This window comes from Bos indicus, chromosome 29, assembly GCF_029378745.1.
Source record: "Bos indicus isolate NIAB-ARS_2022 breed Sahiwal x Tharparkar chromosome 29, NIAB-ARS_B.indTharparkar_mat_pri_1.0, whole genome shotgun sequence".
Taxonomy (NCBI): domain Eukaryota; kingdom Metazoa; phylum Chordata; class Mammalia; order Artiodactyla; family Bovidae; genus Bos; species Bos indicus.
Window position 1 is genome coordinate 28,967,300 of NC_091788.1, and position 19,835 is coordinate 28,987,134.

The 19,835-nt window shown below is 52.8% G+C and overlaps 1 protein-coding gene and 1 non-coding gene across 6 annotated transcripts in view; one reads left to right on the forward strand and one right to left on the reverse strand.

Annotated features, from left to right (window-relative positions):
* SLC37A2 (solute carrier family 37 member 2) overlaps positions 1 to 19,835 on the forward strand; it is a 54,075-nt gene that overhangs the window by 26,532 nt on the left and 7,708 nt on the right. The window contains exons 1-6 of one of the 5 annotated variants that reach the window (XM_070782547.1): positions 405 to 660; positions 15,440 to 15,521; positions 15,990 to 16,083; positions 16,199 to 16,277; positions 18,436 to 18,571; positions 18,951 to 19,027. In XM_070782547.1, the coding sequence (XP_070638648.1) occupies positions 15,492 to 15,521; positions 15,990 to 16,083; positions 16,199 to 16,277; positions 18,436 to 18,571; positions 18,951 to 19,027 (416 nt within the window). In that variant the 5' untranslated portion in view covers positions 405 to 660; positions 15,440 to 15,491. Of the gene's footprint in view, positions 1 to 404; positions 661 to 704; positions 873 to 10,127; positions 11,005 to 15,439; positions 15,522 to 15,989; positions 16,084 to 16,198; positions 16,278 to 18,435; positions 18,572 to 18,950; positions 19,028 to 19,835 lie in introns of those variants that run through there. The other 4 variants (XM_019955277.2, XM_019955279.2, XM_070782549.1 and 1 more) reach the window with 4 other exon arrangements.
* TRNAE-CUC (transfer RNA glutamic acid (anticodon CUC)) lies at positions 7,107 to 7,179 on the reverse strand. The gene has a single exon. It is a non-coding gene; the product is annotated as a tRNA-Glu (tRNA).

Consider the following 19,835-nt stretch of genomic DNA (forward strand, 5'->3'; position numbering starts at 1 on the left):
CGCTTCCCTTTCCACTCGGCGATAGTTCACCCTTGGTTTCACAGCCAACGATCTCACAATAACTCCTTTTTTATAGGTGGAAACATGCCCTGGAACTCTTCAGGCTAGATGTGTGCAGAATTCTGTGCCTCCGAGGGGCCCTCCACTGTTGCATGGCCGCGACCCTGTCCCCGTGGGGAGTAGAGTGGTGGCGGGGAGGATCGGAGGGTCCTGTCTGGCTCAGCGCACAGGCTGGAATCTGAATGGGACAGCAAGTCCCTGCTGGGACCTGGGAAGTATGTTTGGGGCCAGGGGGCGCTCGCACTCAGATCGCGGTCCTGTCCGGGGGCCGCGGGGTGTCAGTCCTGGCCCTCCAGCCGGCCTCAGTTTCCCCGGCAGTGTCTGGGTCACTAGTAACCAGGGTAGGAAGGCGCGGCAGGAGCCTCTGCGGGCAGACAGAAGGTCGCTCAGAGCCGGCTGCATGTGTGATCGCAGCTTTCGGTTCCCTCAGGGAAGTGAGCCGGCAAGTTCTGGCTGAAGGAGGAGCCCACAGAGGCGCGGAGGGCCGCGGGTCCACGGCCCGAGGCGAAGCACGGGAAATTCGCGTGCGAGCGGACGGACCAGAAGATGGGCAGGCCGCGTGCGCTCAGCACAGCGCCCGGCGGCCCCGAGGGCGGTCAGGTGCAAGGGGGCGGGGGCTAAAGGCCACGGGTTGCGGGGTCGGGGCGGGCCGGCCGGCGGGGCATTTAAACCCCGGGGATTGTCAGATCGGGACGCGTGCCCAGCTCCGCGTCCTGCTCCGCTCCGCCTTTGCTTCGGGTACCGCCGGGCAAGATGCGGTCCTCTCTGGCGCCCGGCATCTGGTTCCTCCGCGCCTTCTCCAGGGACAGCAAGTGAGCGGGGCTGGGGCGTGGGGGCACGGGGAGCGCCGGGCCCCGCGGCCTCGCTACTGATACCCGACTCCGGGAGTCCCAGGGCGCTTGTTGGGGTGAGGGTGGGGGGTTCTGGTAGCATCTGGCCGGCGGTCGGCGGGGAGGTGAGGTGGCACGTGCTCACTCCGCCTCTCCCGAACCCCTCCCTGGGACGCTGTCCAGGAGCGTCTCAGCCTTGTCCTTTCGCATCCTCACCTCCGCGCACACACACTACCCGCTGGGAGAGACCCGATTCAGAGCGCCTCCTTTATCACCCGGGGGACCCCCGGTTTGTAGACTAGGGAACCGAGGTCAGGGCGTGGCAGCTGCTGCTACGAGAAAGTGGCCGTTGGAGTTGCCGAGTGTCCCATTTGGTCTCTTTTAGCCCTCGGATAGCTCCAAGACCAGAACCTAGTGGTCCTGGGAGCTTGCCTTGAGCGGCTCCAGGCCCTGAGGGACACCCCCGGGGAGGGCACACCTCTCAGATCAGGGCCAGCTGCTCCTCAACTGGCTGGTCACCCCGGCAGCCAGCCAGCGACTTCCTCCTGCACAAGGAGGCTTGGTGGGCTGGAGAGTTTTCAACCCACTCTTCATCAGAGGCCACACAACGGAACACTTTGCTTGGTCTGCACCGTGTCTTTCTTTCGTTCTGTTTCACTTTGTGTTAGTTGCCATCACTTGCAAATGATAAAACTTAACGTTAATAGCCAGACTCCTCCTTCCTCTGATCTAGCAATATCAGGCCTAAATTCTCAAATTTTATCATTAGGAGTATTATCATCACCCTTTAGATGGGGTGCAAGCTCTTAGTAGGACCCAGCCTTGTTTTAAAACAAAATCCTTCACCCCAAACCCCCTCAGTCCTGGGCAAATCAGGATGGTCACCCAAGGCACTTTCCAATTAGTGACAGTCCTCCTTGGGGACCTTCCTCATCACTGCCAGCCTTCCTCACTCATTTGTTTATTTGGTATTTTTCAGAAAAAGGTCAGATGACTCTTGTAAGGATATGAAAATGAACATGTGTTTAAAAGATTTTATTTCACTGGTGATGAGAGTGCCAGAAAATGGTATAATTGGCACAAAAGAAAATCCAGGGAGGGGAGAATGGGGAGTTACTGTTTAATGGGTACAGAGTTTCAGTTTAGGAAGATGAGAAGGTTCTGGAGATGAATGGTGAGGGTTTCACAAGAATGTGAAGGTACAAAATGCCACTGAACTGGACACTTAAAAATAGTTAAATTTTATGTTACAGATGTTTTACCACAATTTTAAAAAGAATACAAAGAAGATGCCCATTTAAGTCAGGAATATTGAGGCAAAACTGGTTGAGAGAGAAGGTTATTGAAACTCTATCAGTTCATGGACATATTTTATATGACTTATTTGTTACTTGGGCTTCCCTGGTAGCTTGGACGGTAAAGCGTCTGCCTACAATGTGGGAGACCCGGGGTCAATCCCTGGGTTGGGAAGATCCCCTGGAGAAGGAAATGGCAACCCACTCCAGTATTCATGCCTGGAAAATCCCATGGACCGAGGAGCCTGGTGGGCTACAGTCCATGGGGTCGCAAAGAGTCGGACACGACTGAGCGACTTCTCTTCACTTCTTCTTCATTTGTTACTTACTGTTTGATGAAATTCAAGGTCAGGGACAGGCATGAATCAGATAACTTGGAGGGGAGGGCTGTCCTCCTGGCAATGCACAGTTTTCCAGAGAAGCACACACACATTTTTTTTTCCCTCTCCTACACTTTTCTCTGCTAAGATAAAAAATAGTCTCAAAGAATGATTATTTTTGGTCACAAAATAAGGTTGGTCGTGTTAGGTTTGATCTGATTATCTATATACATAATTTACTGTGTTAAGTTCACTTGGCTGGAAGTTTTCATAAGGGTTCTGAGACTGGACTTTTAAAAGCCTTCTATTATTTACTGTTCTGAGATTAGGAAGCCAAGCCAAGAAATTGTCTCCACTAGGTTTTACCTGATGTACCTATACATTTATTAATAGACAAATTCCCCTCTTCTTGAGGTCCCCAAAATATCCTAAGGTTCCTGGGCCTGCCAGGAAGTGAAGTCCTGATTTGCCTGTAAGGGAAGACAGTAAGCCAGTTTTCTTGGGAGGGTTTTGCATTGGCTGTCAATCTTAATTCCTTAAGAGTGGCATCAATATCTGATTAGATGAGTATCATTGTCAAATACAATATTCCAGGCAAGACCTTGGTTGCAAAACCAAGTTTTCTAATTGTTGTTGTTCTGTCACTCAGTCATGTCTGACTCTTTGCAAGCACATGCACTGTAGTCCCCCAGGCTCTTCTGTCCAGTGGGATTTCCCAGGCAAGAACACTGGAGTGGATTGCCATTTCCTTCTCCAGAGGATCCTCCTGACCCAGAGATCAAACCCACGCCTCCTGCATAGGCAGGTAGATTCTTTACTGTGGAGACAGAGACACCTGGTAAACCCGTTCTCAAATACGTCCTGATAAAATAAAGAGGACAGATTCTTACTGAACTTTTGCAAATAACTGTATTTTATAAAAAACAAGGAGACAATGAAAGTTTCTAAATTCTGGGGAGTCAGGTAGAGAGAATAAAATATTTACAACATTTCATTTCAGTTTACAAAAACAGAATCTCCTAAATTGTTATGAGTTACAGGCATATTAAGAAGAAAGAAAAAAGAGCTTTCTTATATATTCAGAACACTGAACGCTATAATGTCACTGACATTCCGAATGTCAGTGACAATTACCCTCATCAGTCCATTCAGTTCTAAGTGATTAATTCTTGTTCTGCTGAATCTTGGGTCAGCAACCTCATAAACCTGTCAGCATTTTTACCTAAGTTTTGGAAGTCCTGACTCAGTCCACAAGTATGTTCTTAAAGATATCTGAATGATATCACCAGGAGTCTGTACCCACGAGTGTGTACCTGGTCCACTGATTTCGTGAGACAGTGCTCGGTTGTTAAAGATAAAACCTTCGGCTTGTAGATGATTGCAGAGCCTTTAGGGAGCATCCAGAATAGAACAGAAACTATCTGTAAGGGTCAGAGATCTGAAAAGGTATGGATTAATTTATTAATGATAATTTTCAAAAGTGAATGATCTGATGAGAAGTCATGACAAGAAAAATGCAGCTAACAGTGAAGTCTGGTTGTTCCTGAGGTATGTAACACACACAAAGCCAACCCAGAAAATATTAGACAGTGTCTAAAAACATACTTAAGGTTAATTTCAAAGAAGATGGTGAACACAATATCCGATTTTTAAGAATGGATAATTTTTATAGAGGAAAAATATCTCAAGATTTTTTATATCTCAGTATATATATTTTTATGTATTTAGAGATATGTAGAAGTCTCAAGACATAATTTTCATAATATACCAATGGAATACCAAGAATGTCAACTTAGATTTAGTAAGTCCAAGTGACTCAGTGGTAAAGAATCTGCCTGCTAATGCAGGAGACATGGGTCTGATCCCTGGGTTGGGAAGATCCCCTGGAGGAGCAAATGGCAACGCACTCCAATATTCTTGCTTGGAGAATTCCATGTACAGAGGAGCCTGGCTGGCTACAGTCCATGAGGTTGCAAAGAGTCGGGCACAACTGTGCATGAACATACACCAGCAAGTCCTAAACATCTATGTTTTAATAAAGCTCTGTAGGGAAGTCTGATGTACCTCCCCAGTTGAAAGCCACTGACCTAGAAGATGCTAGACTCAAAATAAAGAAGTAAAGTTGCAGCTTGGATAAGATTAGCTGAAGTCATGACTGGTAACAATACTGTCATCATTAGGCAAAGCACACCAGGATACTGATCCATAGAGACAGATCATGGACCAAGAGGGTACTGAGAAGTCTATGGAAATTTCTCATGCAGCAAACCATTTCTGAGATACTTATATAAATAATCATATTCTACTTCTCTTTTTTCTCTTAATAAACAAAAATACATCTCATTACTGTATATACAAAGTTGTACCTCTCTGCCACTTATTGTTCCTAGTAGAGTCTTATTCATATATATTAACTATACTTTTTAACCAAAGGAACTTGTATTTCAGAGGAAATGAAGGGGCAGAGAGACTGGGTTATTGGAAGTTGCCTGTCCCACACCAGCATTTTAGAAGAGCTCAGAAACACACATAACGTTCTACAGCTGCACATGTCACTGAGACACTTCTTAAAGTGTGAATCCAACCATGTCTCCCAGGTTTAAGACAGATCTGAATTGAAATCCGCTCACCACTGTGTCCTTTTGTATAGTTAACTTCTCTGAGCACTACCCCCCAGCTGCCCCAGCATCAGTAAAAGTCAGGTGGGTTCTTGGGGGCAAAAGTGATCCATGAATGTTCTTGACCTCCCGTGGCTGATGGAGAGCCCACGGCAAGTGTTCCTTCACTTCTTTCTTGACGTGTGTAGGTTTGGACTCCTAACAAATACCCAACATCTTTGTAGTTCTTACTGTAGACACATGATTGTTTTGAACTCTCAGGCTTACAAAGTTGATTAAGACACAGTCCTACTTTCTCGGAATTAAGGATTAAGCTAGAGGGAGGGCGTGTCCTCTCATTATCAAACTGGCTGCTTCCACACGTTCCCAGGGAGGACTTTTAAACAGAAGAGAAGAAAGCAGGCGTTCTGGAGTGGGATCTTGGCGGGTGGGCTCCCCCTGAGCTTCGGCTTTGCTGTCTGTACAGCAAGGATATTTGTAACATCTGCCTCATTCCATAGTTGTAAGGATTAAGGATTGTCGCAAGGTGAAGCAGGTAAAATGCTTAGATGAGTGCCAGGCTCACAGTAAGCACTGACTAAACATTAATTATTGACTATTATTCTACTTGCTCTTCCTACCACTCTGTACCAGGCATTGTGTTTGTGGTTCACTGCAAGATCTTTGTTTGTTTCCCGGCCTAATTCCCCATTATAAGGATATAACGAGGCACAGAGAAGTTATGTAACTTGTCCAGCACCACATAGCTAGTCAATGATTGAGCTGAATTTGAATCCAGGTTAGATGGACTCCCATGTCCCTGGTCTTTTCCTTCTGATTAGAGGGTGGGAGGGGAAAAGAAAACAGAGGCGTTTTGCTTGAGACAGATCACTAAATTTCTGAGGCTTCAGGTTCTTGTCTTTGAAATGGAAATAACAATGTACCTCTAGCCCAGGGCTTTGGTGAAATTAAGTGAGAAGACATTGAAAGCACTTAGCCTGGTGTCTGGAGCACACTTAGTCCTTGGGAATGGCTTGGTGCTTGTCAGTTTCTGGAGGTGGGATTCATCTTCATTAGAAAGGAAAGGTAGCATTTGACTTGCTGGATCGGGAGGTATTCTGAGCAGAGGCCGTGGAGTGGCAGTCAGGGCAGGGAGGTCACAGCCTGTCCCTTCAGCACTGGTCACCTGCTGGCGGGAGCCTGGGGGTCTGAAGGCGTGGCCTCTGGATAGGAGGCTGAGAGGCAGGTGGCATGAGCTGTGCTGGCAGAAGGCAGAGACTCGGAGGAGTTTCTGCCCAGGAAGATGGTACCCCCCCCTCCTACTCCAGTCAGACCCCTGCTGTGTCCTCGCCCAGTGCTGGACCTGCTCTAGCCGGTGCCAGCCTCTGAGTGGGCCTGTCTGGGGGCAGATGGCAATGTGGGCATCTTGCCAGAGAGATGACTATGGCTGCTGCACATGGGGCTGGGCCCGTTTTCCTGGGACCTGTGGCCCGTGGGAGGAGGAGCAGGAGCCGGATGAGCAGGAACGGGATGAGGCACCGGACGGGCAGGAAAGCAGGAGTTGCGAACTCCCTCATGGCAGTCCTCCCCCACATTCCGGTCCTCCCACGGGAGCTGGAGAGGCGAGGCAGGTGGTACTTGCAGCAGGAACCAGTGGATCTGTGTGCCAGAGTGTGCTGAGGGCCTGCTGCCAGGTCCATTGCAGCTCACAGTACTTATGGACATCTCCTGTAACGTTCAGTCCCTCAGTCGTGTCCAGCTCCTTGCAACCCCGTGGACTGCAGCGCGCCAGGCTTCCCTGTCCTTCACTCTCTCCCTGGAGTCTGCTCAAATTCATGTCCATTGAGTTGATGATGCCATCCAACCATATTATTCTCTGCCGCCCCCTCTATGATAGGAATTCGCGATCTTATTTATTTATTTGGCTGTGCCCAGTCTTGGTTGGGGCATTCGAGGTCTTTAGCTGTGGCATGCGAACTCTTAGCTGTGGCCTATGGGATCTAGTTCCCTGACCAGGGATCAAACCCGGGGCCTCTGCATTGAGAGTGCAGAGTCTTAGCCACTGGACCACCAGGAAGTCCCTTAGTATCTCATTTAAAGGAAGATCAAAGTGAGACTGAGAGGTGAAATGTTCTCTGCATTAATCCCCAGGGCCACCTTGATGACAGTTAACAGTCTTGTTTAAAAGAAGCTCAAGCAGAGGCTGAGAGGTGAGACAGCTGGCCCAGGGTCGCAGTCACAGGACCAGAAGTTAAGACCCAGCCTCTTGTTGGTCTAACGAACTTTTCCCTGTTCTGCTGTAGCTTCAGACCAGGGGTCCCAGATGCTGCCAAAGCAGCTTTCTCTTGTCTTATTTTCCTGGTACCCATTAAGGATGAGCTGTGATGGTGAGAGGCAGCTCTGAGAAGGAATGAGAGATCCTGGCAGAGGACCTGGAGGGCTGAGCCTGTCCCCTGTCCCCACTCCTGCATCCCCCACCCCCACCCCGGTCTTCAGGCTGATCCCCAGAGAGCATGTGACCCTGCTCGCTCCCCTCCCCCACCCACCCATGATTGCTGTCTTCTCCCCCAGCTGTTCTGCTTCCTCTTCCTCTCTGCTGTTTCCCCTTTAGGGAGCAGACTGATGAGCACTTCCTTGGCTCTGGGTGGGGCAGTCTGCCCCAGGGGCCCGGCTAATCTAGAAGGCAGCAGGGGTTTGGGAATGGTTTGTTTGGATGGCCGAGGCCTTATGTCTTCCAGTCGGCAGTACCACTTGAGCACTGAAGTTGGGGTTGAGCAGTTCCCAAGTGACACCAAACTGGGGCCAGACACCAAGGGTGGAGTCGGTGAAGCCCACAACCCCACCCCCCATCTCACAGCCCCGAGTTGGTCTGTGGGGTAGGGGCGAGGTGGACAGCTTTGCTGCTCCCGTTTTGGCCTCTGGCTCATGCCTCACCTCCTGGATCCTTCATGCCTGGAAGGAGGCAGAGAAGAGGGTGAGCCAGGGGCCAGGCCTCTGGAGACTCTCCAGAGGAGGGCCCCCATCCTGATGCCCTGGCAGGACCACAGCCCTGCCACCATCAGTGCCTTCCCCTGGTGCTGTTTGCATAGCCTCTCTGCAGAAGAGAGACCAGCTTCCTGCCCACTTCTCCCAAACCCTGCCAGCTCTCACACACTCCCAGAGGTTTTCCAGGTACCCACACGACACCTCATGCTGTAGCTGAAAGCCAGGTCTTTTCATTCTGTCTGAACACTCGGGGTTCCCCTGCTTAGATTCCTTCTCAAAACAAAGCAGTCTAGCAATCTAGCCTATAGTTTCCACTCTCCTAAAAAAGATGATGATGTATTCATTCCTTCTAGAAAGTCCTGGGCTGCTTGTGCTACTAGCCAATGATTCCCTTCTCCGGAAGGACCTTGGGACCGAGCCCAGAGTCCCCTCGATCCCTCTGAGCAAGTGTCTGAGTCCCAGCTGGAGGAAAGGGCAGCACCTGGAGGATCCGTTAGTCAGGCTGCGCTCAGCTCCAGGAGGGCTTTGTTCCTCAGAGGCCGTCACAGACCTGGCCCGTCCCGTATGGCCTGTCTCCATCCCTCCTGTCAGTGGAAAGCCCGGCTCGGGGGCTCTGCCCTGTGCGGTCTGTTCAGCCTGGCCTTTCCCTACCAGGCTGTGTCTCAGTGGTAGTGGAGGACTCGGGAGGAAGCGCAGTGATGGAAAGTCACCGTTGCCCTGGTTCTTACCATCCCCAGCCCTCTCTCCCTTTCAGATCTGCTGAGTCCCAGAACTGGCACATCCAAGGACAGGCCACCAAGTTCATTTCCTCAGGGCAAGTGCCCCAGCCCAGTCTCTCACGTGGCCAACCCGAATGGCCCTATCCATCTACTAGCTGCCCCAGACTCCGTTGAAGGGCTGGGCTGAGGCAGGAAGTGATAGGAGTGGGTCAATGAGGGAGCTCAAGTCCCCCTTGACCTGGGGCCTGAAATGGCAATGGGAACTGTCTGTAGTGTGGCTGCAAAGCCAGGAGGGGGATGCAAGGACCGGGAGATGACCCGGTAGACGCTGGACGAAAGGGGCCTTCCGCCACTGTCTCCTAAGGTCCCTCTCCTGGGCTCTTTCTTATTTTCTATTGTTGCGCTGGTGGTGGTAGCAGGTCCTTGGGGTTTTGTTTGTTATCGGTCACTGCTTTGACAGACACTGTTCTTTGTCCCTACCTCAGAAGCATTTCTAGTGCAAAGTCTTAACGAGGTCCATAAAGCTATTAGCGTGCTCATTTGAAAGAGTAAGTTGGACTGTCAGCTAATAGTTAAGAGATAGCCAGTCCACCTCTCTATCTGACTTGGTTACTCAGTAACCAGTGCTGGGCAAGGGGAGGTGAGACTCTCGGAAGTGACATTTCTCACTAACACAGACTTGGAGGGTCCTGGGATAGGCGCCCAGCCTGGAACAGTCTGTAGGCCTTGCCGAGCAGGTTCCAGGGTCCCTGGCTCGCTTGTCCAGCCTGCCCAGCCCCTGGGTTGCCTTCCCTCCCCTCTGCAGCTGCCCTGGGGCCAGCTGGGTAAGGCCAGGCTCTGTGAGTGTTTTCCGCCTGCCCCCCTTTCTGGGGCCCCTTGGTTCTGAAAGAAGGGCTCGTGAGCAGAAGTGAAACTTGAGGCTTCCACAGGCGTCAGGAGCCCGTCAGCTATCTTCAGTGAGCTACTGTGAGGTTGCTGGCCTCAGCCCAGCCCTGCACTCCACCCATGTCCCCAGTCCCCTTTGAACTGTGGCACCTTGGCCTTTTTCTTTAAGAGATGTCAAAGCGGAAAGTGAACTGGACCAAGGAGCGGCCCGGCTCCGAGCACGCTCTGCCCAGCTAGCCGAGCCCCTCTGGGCTCCTCCTGCCACCGTGCTGGAGTCCAGGCAAGGAGTCCCAGAGGAGGCCAGTGCCCAGCCTGGCGTCACACAGCACTCTGAGGACCTTGTGCCCCACAGCCTCCCTCCCTCTGACGCTCCTGCTCTCTTGGGTGTCAGGTTCTCTACAGAGGGATGGGGTCAGAGCTGGGAGAAAGGTCAGCAGGCCTCTGGGCAGGGCTGGAATCTGGCCGATCGGCATGTCTATGGACCTCTGCTAAGCCTCTCCATCTACTCCCAAGGGAGTGCAGGGGCGGGCCCAGCAGACCAACCTGTGCTCTGTCCCCTTGCAGGCTCCCCTGTGGGCACTCGTAGCCTCAGGCGTCTGCAAAGACGCCTCCAGCCCAGGTCTGCATACTGGGCTGGTGGGGAGGAGTGGACTAGCCAGCATCCAGACCCCTACCTTACAGGCACATCCAGGGCCTGGAGCCCCCACTACTCAGAGCAGCTTGGTGCCCACCCCCACCCTGCTCACCTCCCGCCCGCTCCAGTTTTCCTTCCTCAAAACCTGAAATCATCGTCGCTGTCATTTTTAAGTGTGGACTGCGTGTCAGAAACCTGTAAGAGGTATGCATCATCTCATCAACCCATCATCACCCTGTGAGAGAGGTGATAAACTGTACTTTCAGTGACACACAGGTGTGAGGAATGAGAGCAGGTTTCACCTGATTCCTGAGTCCAGGGCACCACCAAGGGTCTCCCCGGGGGTGGCCGTGTGCCTGGGGAGTGGCTGGCAGGATGGACGAGGCAGAGGAAGCCAGCCCTGCCTTCTGCGAGGAAGCCGTCTGGAGTTTTCCCAACTCACCAGCAGGGCAGAGCCCTGGGTCCCTACCTGGCTGGTGCCCAGAACTCTGTGACCTAGAAAATCCCATCCCACTTCAGTGACATCCCGTCACCCCAAGAGACAGTCCAATCTTGCCCAGGGCCCTCCGTGACCTGTCCCTTTCCTCCTTCCCAGCGCCCTCACCTGCCGTGCTTGGCTCAGCCCCACCTTCCAGACACCCTGGACTACACCCTGAACCATACAGAGTTCCCCAAACAGGTAGTGATATTCACGCCTCCACGCTTCAGCACACGCACTTCCCCTCTCTCTGGCCCTGCTCCCGCCCCAGCCCTGGTGGACCTGGCTGCTGCCTGCTAGTTTGTGAAGACTATACTGAGACCTCACCCCCAGGATTCTTTCTTTCTTTCTTTTTTAAAAAAATTTTATTGGAGTATAGTTGCTTTACAATATTGTATCAGTTTCTGCTGTATGACAAAGTGAGTCAGCTATATATATATATATATATATCCTCTCTTTTTTGCATTTCCTTTCCGGTTAGGTCACCACAGAACACTGAGTAGAGTTCCTTGTGCTCTACAGTAGGTTCTCTTTAGTTATCTATTTTATACTTAGGGCTTCCCAGGTAGCACTGGTGGTAAAGAACCCACTTGCCAGTGTAGGAGATGCAAGAGACCTGGGTTTGATCCCTGTGTCTGGAAGATCCCCTGGGGGAGGGCATGGCAACCCACTCCAGTATTCTTGCCCGGAGAATCCCCATGGACAGAGGAGCCTGGCGGGCTACAGTGCATGGGGTTGCAAAAGAGTTGAACTTGAGTGATGCGAATTAGCACAGCCATCAGTAGTGTATACACATCAATCCAAATCTGATTCATCCCACCCTCTGCTTCCCCTCTGGTATCCATACTTTTGTTCTCTAAGTCTGTGTTCCTTTGCAAATACCCTTTTTCTAGCTTCTACATATACAGGTTGATAGACGATGTTTGTTTTTCTCTTTCTGGCTTCCTTCACCCTGCATGACAGTCTCAGGTCCGTTCACGGATTCCTCTCCTGCCCCTGCCCCCACGCAGCCGGTCTGGGCTTCTGCTCCGGAGTCTCGCGGGGCTGGCCGCCCTCTTTTGTAGCACAGTCACACTGGTCCTGCTGTCGCCCTGCTGCCCCGCGAGCCCCGGCGGGCAGAGGTCTCTCTTACGGTTGGTTTCCCCAGGTCCCTAGCTCAGGGCCCGGCACGTGGTGGGATGCGCATGGGGGTGGGGTGGTCCTGGCTCCATCTCAGGGAGACGGAGATGTCAGCAGCGGGCCAGGATGTGCTTGCTGTTCTGTCACAGCTTCCCCCACCCGAGGGAGGGGATGCCAGGTGGGGGGCAGATAAGGAAGAGCACCGGGGGCCACAGGCCGGAGAAAGTCCAGGGCAGCGCTCGGAGGTGCCTCCCAGGTGGGCGGGTGCCGGCCCTTGGGGCAGAAGCCGTGTGCCGGCCCTTGGGGCAGAAGCCGTGTGGTGGGGAGCGCAGGGGCGTGGGGGTGGGGAGGAGAAGGGTGGCTGCCAGCGGGGCTGTGCCTTTTGACCCCTCACTGACTCCGACCGGCTCCTGAGGGCTCCTCGTGGCTGAGGGCAGCCTGGGCCTCACGGCCAGGCTTGTCAAGGGAGGACTGTCAGTGCCGGGGCCTCAGCGGGGCCCCGGGGATCTTTGAGGCCCAGCGCGCGTGCTCAGTCACTCAGTCCTGCCTGACTCTTTACAACTCTATGGACTGTACCTGCCAGGCTCCTCTGTCCATGGGATTTCCCTTTGTCCATGGGACTTCCCAGGCAAGAATACTTCCCTAGGGTGTCTTCCCCACCCGGGGGTCGAACCTACGTCTCCTGAGCCTCCTGCATTGGCAGGCAGATTCTTTACCATGGCACCATCTGGGAAGCCAAGGAGATCTGATTTGTCACCAGGGTCACTGCATCCATGTAGCAGCGAAAAGAGACTTGGCTGAGCCCAGGGGTGGAGGTCTTAAGGGTAGCACAGCAGAGACCTGGGGACCAGGGTGAGAGTTACATTGTATTCACCTGTGTTTGACTTAGATGTGGTTGATGCTGTTCTCCCTGTACATCTGATGAGGAAACCAGAGGCAAAAACTTAAAGAACTTGCATTTGGTTGCACAATTAATTAGAGGCTTCCCAGGTGGCTCAGTGGTAAAGAATCCACCTGCCAATACAGGGGACACAGGTTGGATCCCTGGATTGGGAAGATCACCTAGAGCAGGAAATGGCAACCCACTCCAGTATTCTTGCCTGGAAAATTCCATGGACAGAGGAGTCATGGAGTTGCAGAGTCAGACATGACTGAGTGCACAAGCACGCGCACGCACACACACACACACACACACACGCACGCACATCTACAAAACTTGAAGCTTTTTTCCAGATAGGACACTGGTGAGTGTTAATCTGCAGGGCTGTGGTTTTCTTCCATCCTTTGCTTTCTGAAGAAGCCCAGTTGGGCACAGTCTCCAAATCCTTCCACCCCCTCCCCCCACCCGCTGCCAGATTCTGAAAGTCCCTGATCCAGGAGTCATGAGCCATTTACCAGTTGGAAAACATTGCTACCACCAAGCTTGTCTATGTGGGTCACTGTGGCAGTCCCTGGGAATAACCCCAGATTCCCTGGAGAATCCCTTGTGACTCCCTGCCCCCGTGCACCCCGTGTCTGGAAGTAGGAGCCAGACAGACCACACAGTAGAGGAGCCGGAAAGCCAGGCTAAAGAGTTGGAGCTTCATTCTTCCCCCAAGCTTTAAGCTTTTTATTTTGTACAGAGTTTCGTACTTAATGGAATGGAGAGCCACTGAGAAATGTTCAGCCTGGTGACGGCAGGGTACATGTACCTTCATTCTCTTCAGAAGATGAACTACGAGGCAGTGGAGAGATGGAGATAGACCAGAAGTCCAGGGGCGAAGTGAGAAGGGTCCTGGCAGCCCAACTTGAGTTCAGCCTCTGATGTAACACCCGTCATTTCACAAACTCGAGCCTTCATAACATGCTTGTGGGGAAGTGATTTGGGGTTTGGAGGCAGATCGCTAGAGAGGGCAGACCGAGCCTCCAGTGTCCTGGCTCTTTGATTCAAGGAGCCCAGGGATAGAATGGGGTTTCCAGGCCCCCTCCCCTCCTTCCCCACCTTCTCCAGGGGATCTTTAAGAAGGCAAGGCTCTGGCCTTCCTCCTGGGCTGGAGTCCACGCTGAACTCTCTTTTTCCATGTACTTCCTGGCTCCTGGATGCTGAGTCGGCTCAGCTGATGCTCTGCTGGGGAAGCAGTGACTCAGGAGGACACGGTGGCCCTCCCCCAGATCCTCAGGAGAAGTGGGGAGTGGGGCGGTCAGTGGAAACTTCAGTGGTTCCTGGCTGACCTGTGTTTTCCACCTCAGATCAGTGCATGGGATGAGAAGCGAGGGTGGGAGAGGGCTGTGTGATGCGTGAGCCACAATGGAAAGAGTGACCCTTCTGTCTGGAGGAATGGACTAGAATAGAGCCAGGCAGAGGACCTGGGTCCTGTCAACTGGCTTTTCCTCTGCTGCCACATTTCCCTCTATGTTTTGGACTCTGCTCCTACTGGACTGTAGCAGGCACCATTTCTGCAGCGTTCTAGGCTTCTCTGGTGGCTCAGACGGTAAAGAATCTGCCTGCAACGCAGGAGACCTGAGTTTGGTCCCTGGGTGGGGAAGATCCCCTGGAGAAGGGAATGGCTACCCATTTCAGTATTCATACCTGGAGAATCTCACAGACAGAGGAGCCTGGAGGGCTACAGTCCATGGGGTGGCAAAGAGTCAGACACAACTGAGCAACCAACTAGGCTTATGAGGAGTAGTTGACCTCTCTTTAAAGATAGACCCTTTCTGGAAGTTTGGAATCAACATGTACTCAACATGTAATCAACAAACACTGATGTATTTTAAATGGGTGATGTATATGTATGTCTTAGTCCCTTCGCTGTTCACTGGAAACTACCTCAACATTGTTAATCGACTCTACCCCAATACAAAATGTTTCTGGTGTTAAAAATAATAAAAATTTTAAAAGTAAAATAAAATGGATAACCAGCAAGGACCTACTGTATAGACAGAGAACTCTGCTCAGTGTTATGTCGCAGGCTGGACAGGAGGGGAGTGTGGGGGAGAAGGGATACACGTGTATGTATGGCTGAGCCCCTTGCTGTTCACCTGGAACTATCACCACCTTGTTCATCAGCTCTGCCCCAATAAAAAGCAAAAAGTTTTTTAAACAAAGAGACACTTGGCATGCATCCTTCTCCTCCTGGCTTCCACTGTTTCTGGTATTTAAACACAGTCCTGTCTCCCTGCGCCCCCATCTCTCTCACACACATGCACACAGAGGCACCCTGATCTTAGGGAGGACAGGGAGAAGTAGAGGCGATGGGCAGTGACAAGAGCCACAGAGGGCACTTTGGTGCCGTCTAGGACGCCGCTGTTGGCCCAGCTCTGTTGGGAGGCCTCTGCCCTCGGGAGCAGGAACTCTGAGCACTCTGGCCTCTGGGCACCTGTCCCTCCCCTCCCCTTGGCCTCTGCCCCAAGCTTGTGTCTGGAGGGGAGCGTTGGTGGTGCTGCCAGAACGAGCACAGGTGGACTGCTTCCTGGACACAGTGGAGACGGTAGGCCTGGACTCTCTGCTAACCCAGATGCCCACCTTCCCCTGCAGGTACCGAGCCTTCATCCTGCTCATCACCTTCTTAATCTACACCTGCTATCACATGTCCCGGAAGCCCATCAGTGTCGTCAAGGTGAGTCTGGCCCGGGGGTAAGGAAGAATGCAGGACTGCTGGGCTCAGCAGAAATACGGAAATACTTCAGTAGCACAGCCCGGAGCTCAGTGGAGCACCGTCCTTGTCCCTTGTCTTGGTCACCAAGTCTGTCTCTTCCCCCTTGGCTGACTCCCACTTTCAGCAGTTCTTTTTCCCAGGAGAGTTTCCTGGGTTTCTTCACCAAGAGAGTGGTGTCGGGGAACTGGGGGTGGAACCAGAGAGCAGGCACCTTGGGTCCCCTGGGTGCTGCTCATAGACACCCCTTGCCCTTCACCAAGGCTCTGCCATGGCCCCTTGCCAGACCGGGTGTCAGAGGAAGACGCAGGGAGTCCAGTGGGGACGGGCAGTGGCCTGCTGTGGTGGGGGAGGTTACTGGCTCCCTTGCGGGCTGGGTTGACTCTGGAGCCACCAGCTAACCCCTGACCTGCACACCCGTTGCCTCTCCAGAGCCGTCTGCACCACAACTGCTCAGAGGTAATCCAGCCCGTCAACAGCACCCACAGTCTCAACGACACCACGTGGTGCAACTGGGCCCCCTTTGGTAAGAGCGGGGCGAGCCACTCCTCCCCATGCCTGCTCCCCATCCAGGCCCGGGAAGGGCTTCTTGCAGGGGGCATCCAGATAGCCAGCTTTCTGTCTCCCCTGTCTGCCTTCAGATAAGAGCAACTACAAGGAGTTACTGGGGGCCGTGGACAACGCCTTCCTCGTGGCCTATGCCATCGGCATGTTTATCAGGTAAGAGGCAGAGCCCATGTTGGCCTGTAGGGTGGTTCAGGCTGCTGTCTTCTCTACACCAACCTGGGGCCATGGGGTCAGAGACAAAGTTGTTGGAAATGAGACAAGCCTTCCACACATCCCGTCACCCGTAGCTGGCGTGTTGCCACCATCACCCAGCCTGCTCCTTCACCTGGCTGACTCCCTCTTTTAGTAACTTTCCTGCAAAGACCTTCCTGGATCTTCTTTTGAGTTTATTCACTCAGATGGCATGTCAACGGTGTGGCTGGAATATGGTCTGTCCTGGACAGGGATCCTTCACGGATAACCCGAAAGCTGAAAGCCCAGCACGGCTTTTATGTAGCAAGCATGATGTTTGTTCCCAGGAGGTGAGGGTGGCTGAGGCTGGGTACTACCTCTAGAGAGCTCACAGCCTACTGGAGTGACCGATGCTTCAGCAGCTATGTTATAAACAGTGTGGTGGCTCTGAGACAGAGGTGGCTACGTACGGAGCTCCAAGGAGTCGCTTAGTCTGAGCTGGGATTAGAAAAGAGGGGTCAGGAAAGGCTTCTTGGAGAAGATGACACTTGAACTGATGAAGAGAAATTGGACTTGACTCATTTGAAAAGACCCTGATGCTGGGAAGGATTGAAGGCGGGAGGAGAAGGGGACGACAGAGGATGAAATGGTTGCATGGCATCACCAACTCAATGGACAGGAGTTGGAGCAAACTCCGGGAGTTGGTGATGGACAGGGAGGCCTGGCATGCTGTAGTCCATGGGGTCACAAAGAGTCGGACACGACTGAGCGACTGAACTGAACTGAATAGAGACAAGAGTCTTTCCCAGTGGCTCAGTGGGTAAAGAATCCACCTGCAAGGCGAGAGACACAGGAGACTCAGGTTTGATCCCTGGGTGGGGCGATTTTCTCGAAGAGGAAATGGCAACCCTCTCCCATATTCTTGTCTAAAAAATTCCTTGGACAGAGGAGCCTGGAGGGCTACAGTCCACAGGGTGGCAGAAAGTTAGACATGACTGAGCACACTCGCACAATGGAGTCATGGCTTGGTGAAATAAGGCAGGTGTAATTTGAAGCAGCATGACTGCACAGAGGGCAGGGGGTGGAGTGGGGGACTCCTAACAGGTTTACCAACATGTAAAATGCAGAAGACGGGGCTGAAGAACGAGGTCATTGTGTACTAGGCTGTGGGCACAGGAGAGCCACTGAGTGGGTGGCTCAGTGGGTGTCATGTTCAGATCCACATGTCAGACAGATACTGAGAGGCTGACGGAGGTGGACTTGAGGGAGAGAAGGGCTGATTGGCTTTTCTGGTAACTCAGATGGTAAAGAATCTGCCTGCAATGCGGAAGATGCCCTGGAGAAGTGAATGGCAACCCACTCCAGTATTCTTGCCCATGGGCAAAGGAGCCCAACTGGGCTATAGTCCATGGGGTCACAAAGAGTTGGACATGACGGAGTGACTGACAGTTCACTTCAGGGCTGACTAGCAGGTCACACTAAGGAACAGATTTGATAGTAGCTCCACCTGGGCTTGGAGGAAAGCTTGAGTTAGAATGGTATTATTAATAATAGAGATGGAGAGAAATGACGCGCTGGAGAGAAATAAGAGGAGCAGCAGGCAGGTCTTGGAGGTTGCTTGTGGAGGGTGGGCCGCAGGGACAGGAGACTGAGGTAGCTCGCTTCCGGCTTGAGTGGCCAAATGTGGGGATGCCATCGAGTCCACTGAGGGGCGCAGACATGGGGCAGGGTCTGGGAGGGGGGCAGAGGAGTCCAGTCTTTGGAGTTGTTGATTAGCAGCTATTTGGGAGGCAACGCAGTCAGGATGTCCAGAAGCAATGTGGATATGATCCTGGGAGAAAGTTCAGGGCTGTAGACACACAGCTGGGCTGTGTACATGTACATACATGACAGGTAAAACCATAAACGTGATGCAAGAGAGAATGCATGAGATGGACTGGTCAGCCAAGGGGGAAGAAGAAGGTCACGGGGATGTTACAGAGGCCACTTTGCCGGGCACGTTGCGAGGCGTGTCGTCAAACAAAGCAGAGGGGCCTAGTGGCAACACAGAGGTCCCTGGTGGGGCCCTGGGGGAGCCAGGAGGCGGAGGGCAGGGGTGCGAGGTAGCCGAGATTAACCACGAATCCAACTCTCTCTGCAGCGGCATCTTTGGGGAGCGGCTCCCCCTCCGGTACTACCTCACAGCCGGAATGCTGCTCAGCGGCCTTTTCACCTCACTCTTTGGCCTGGGGTATTTCTGGAACATCCACGTGCTCTGGTACTTTGTGCTGGTGCAGGTACGAGCCTCCTCCGTCTTGCACTCGGGGCTCTGTTCCTGCACAGAAAGATCACAGAGGCTGTGAGTCCTTCCCAGCCGCTCCAGGTCACAGCAGATCCCGACCCAGGCTCCTTTATCACAGTGCGGGGTCCCCTGCCCACAGCCAGGGCGGCCTCGCCAGCTCAGGGAGTCTGCACTGAGCGTCAGCCTGAGGTCTGTGGAGGTGCCTGTGAGGCCCAGTCTCTGCTGTAGGGACCTGGGGTCAGAGGGGCATCAGCTGGTGGGTGTGTGCACGCGTGTGAAGGAACGGGGAGCATAGTGTGGATTCTGGAGGGCTCCCCATCCCAGGGGCTGCACCACACAGTCCAGGGGTCTCTGTCCCCCCACTTTCCCTGCAGATCTTCAATGGACTCGTGCAGACCACGGGCTGGCCTGCCGTGGTGAGCTGCGTGGGCAACTGGTTCGGGAAGGGCAAGTGAGTGTGACCAGGGAGGCGGGTGGGCATTGCCTGGGGGTGCTGGGCTGGTGTGGGGGCAGGAGGTCCCTTGTGGCCTCTGATACGATTTTAGGATCAAAGATTAGAAATAAGCCTCCGTCCTGCTGACTCGCACAGGCTGGGATATAAATGTTTTAGTGACTAAAAGCAGTGACTTTTTTCATTGCTGAGGTTTTAATCCTTAAAACCTGCCATCTTCGTTATGCCTTCTCCTCATAATAGATGAATTTCCATTTTGCATGAAAACAAAAATGAAGCCTATAAAACTCTGTGTGTGTATATATATAAATGCATATACTCATATATTTTAATACATATATATGTATATGTCTTATATATTTATTTATTTTTCCCTTGAACTGGCTTTTGTGCAAAAAAAAAAAAAAAAGTTTCTTTTGGGCAGAGTTTCTCAGCCCTGGCGCTGTTAATTAACACTGTGGGCTACATCTGGGGCTGTGTAATTCTTTGCTGGGGGGGCCGTCCTACACGTTGTAGTGTTTAGCAGCCTCTACCTGCTAGACACCACCAGCACACTCTGGGCTGGATCACCAGAACTCTCCAGACAGTGTCCATGTCCCCTGGGGGCAGTCACCCTTAGCTGAGGCTTTCAGAGTCACAGCCTCAGGGCAAGAGAAGAAAGGGTGGGGCTGCGGCCCTGGGACGGAGGGCAGGGAGGGCTTGCTCAGGGAGCTGGCTGGGCAGCAGGACACCACAGGCCTGGCTGTCGCTCACTTGATGCCAGCCAGCCCTGCCCCTCCTCCCCGACTGGGGTCTTTGGGCACGGAGG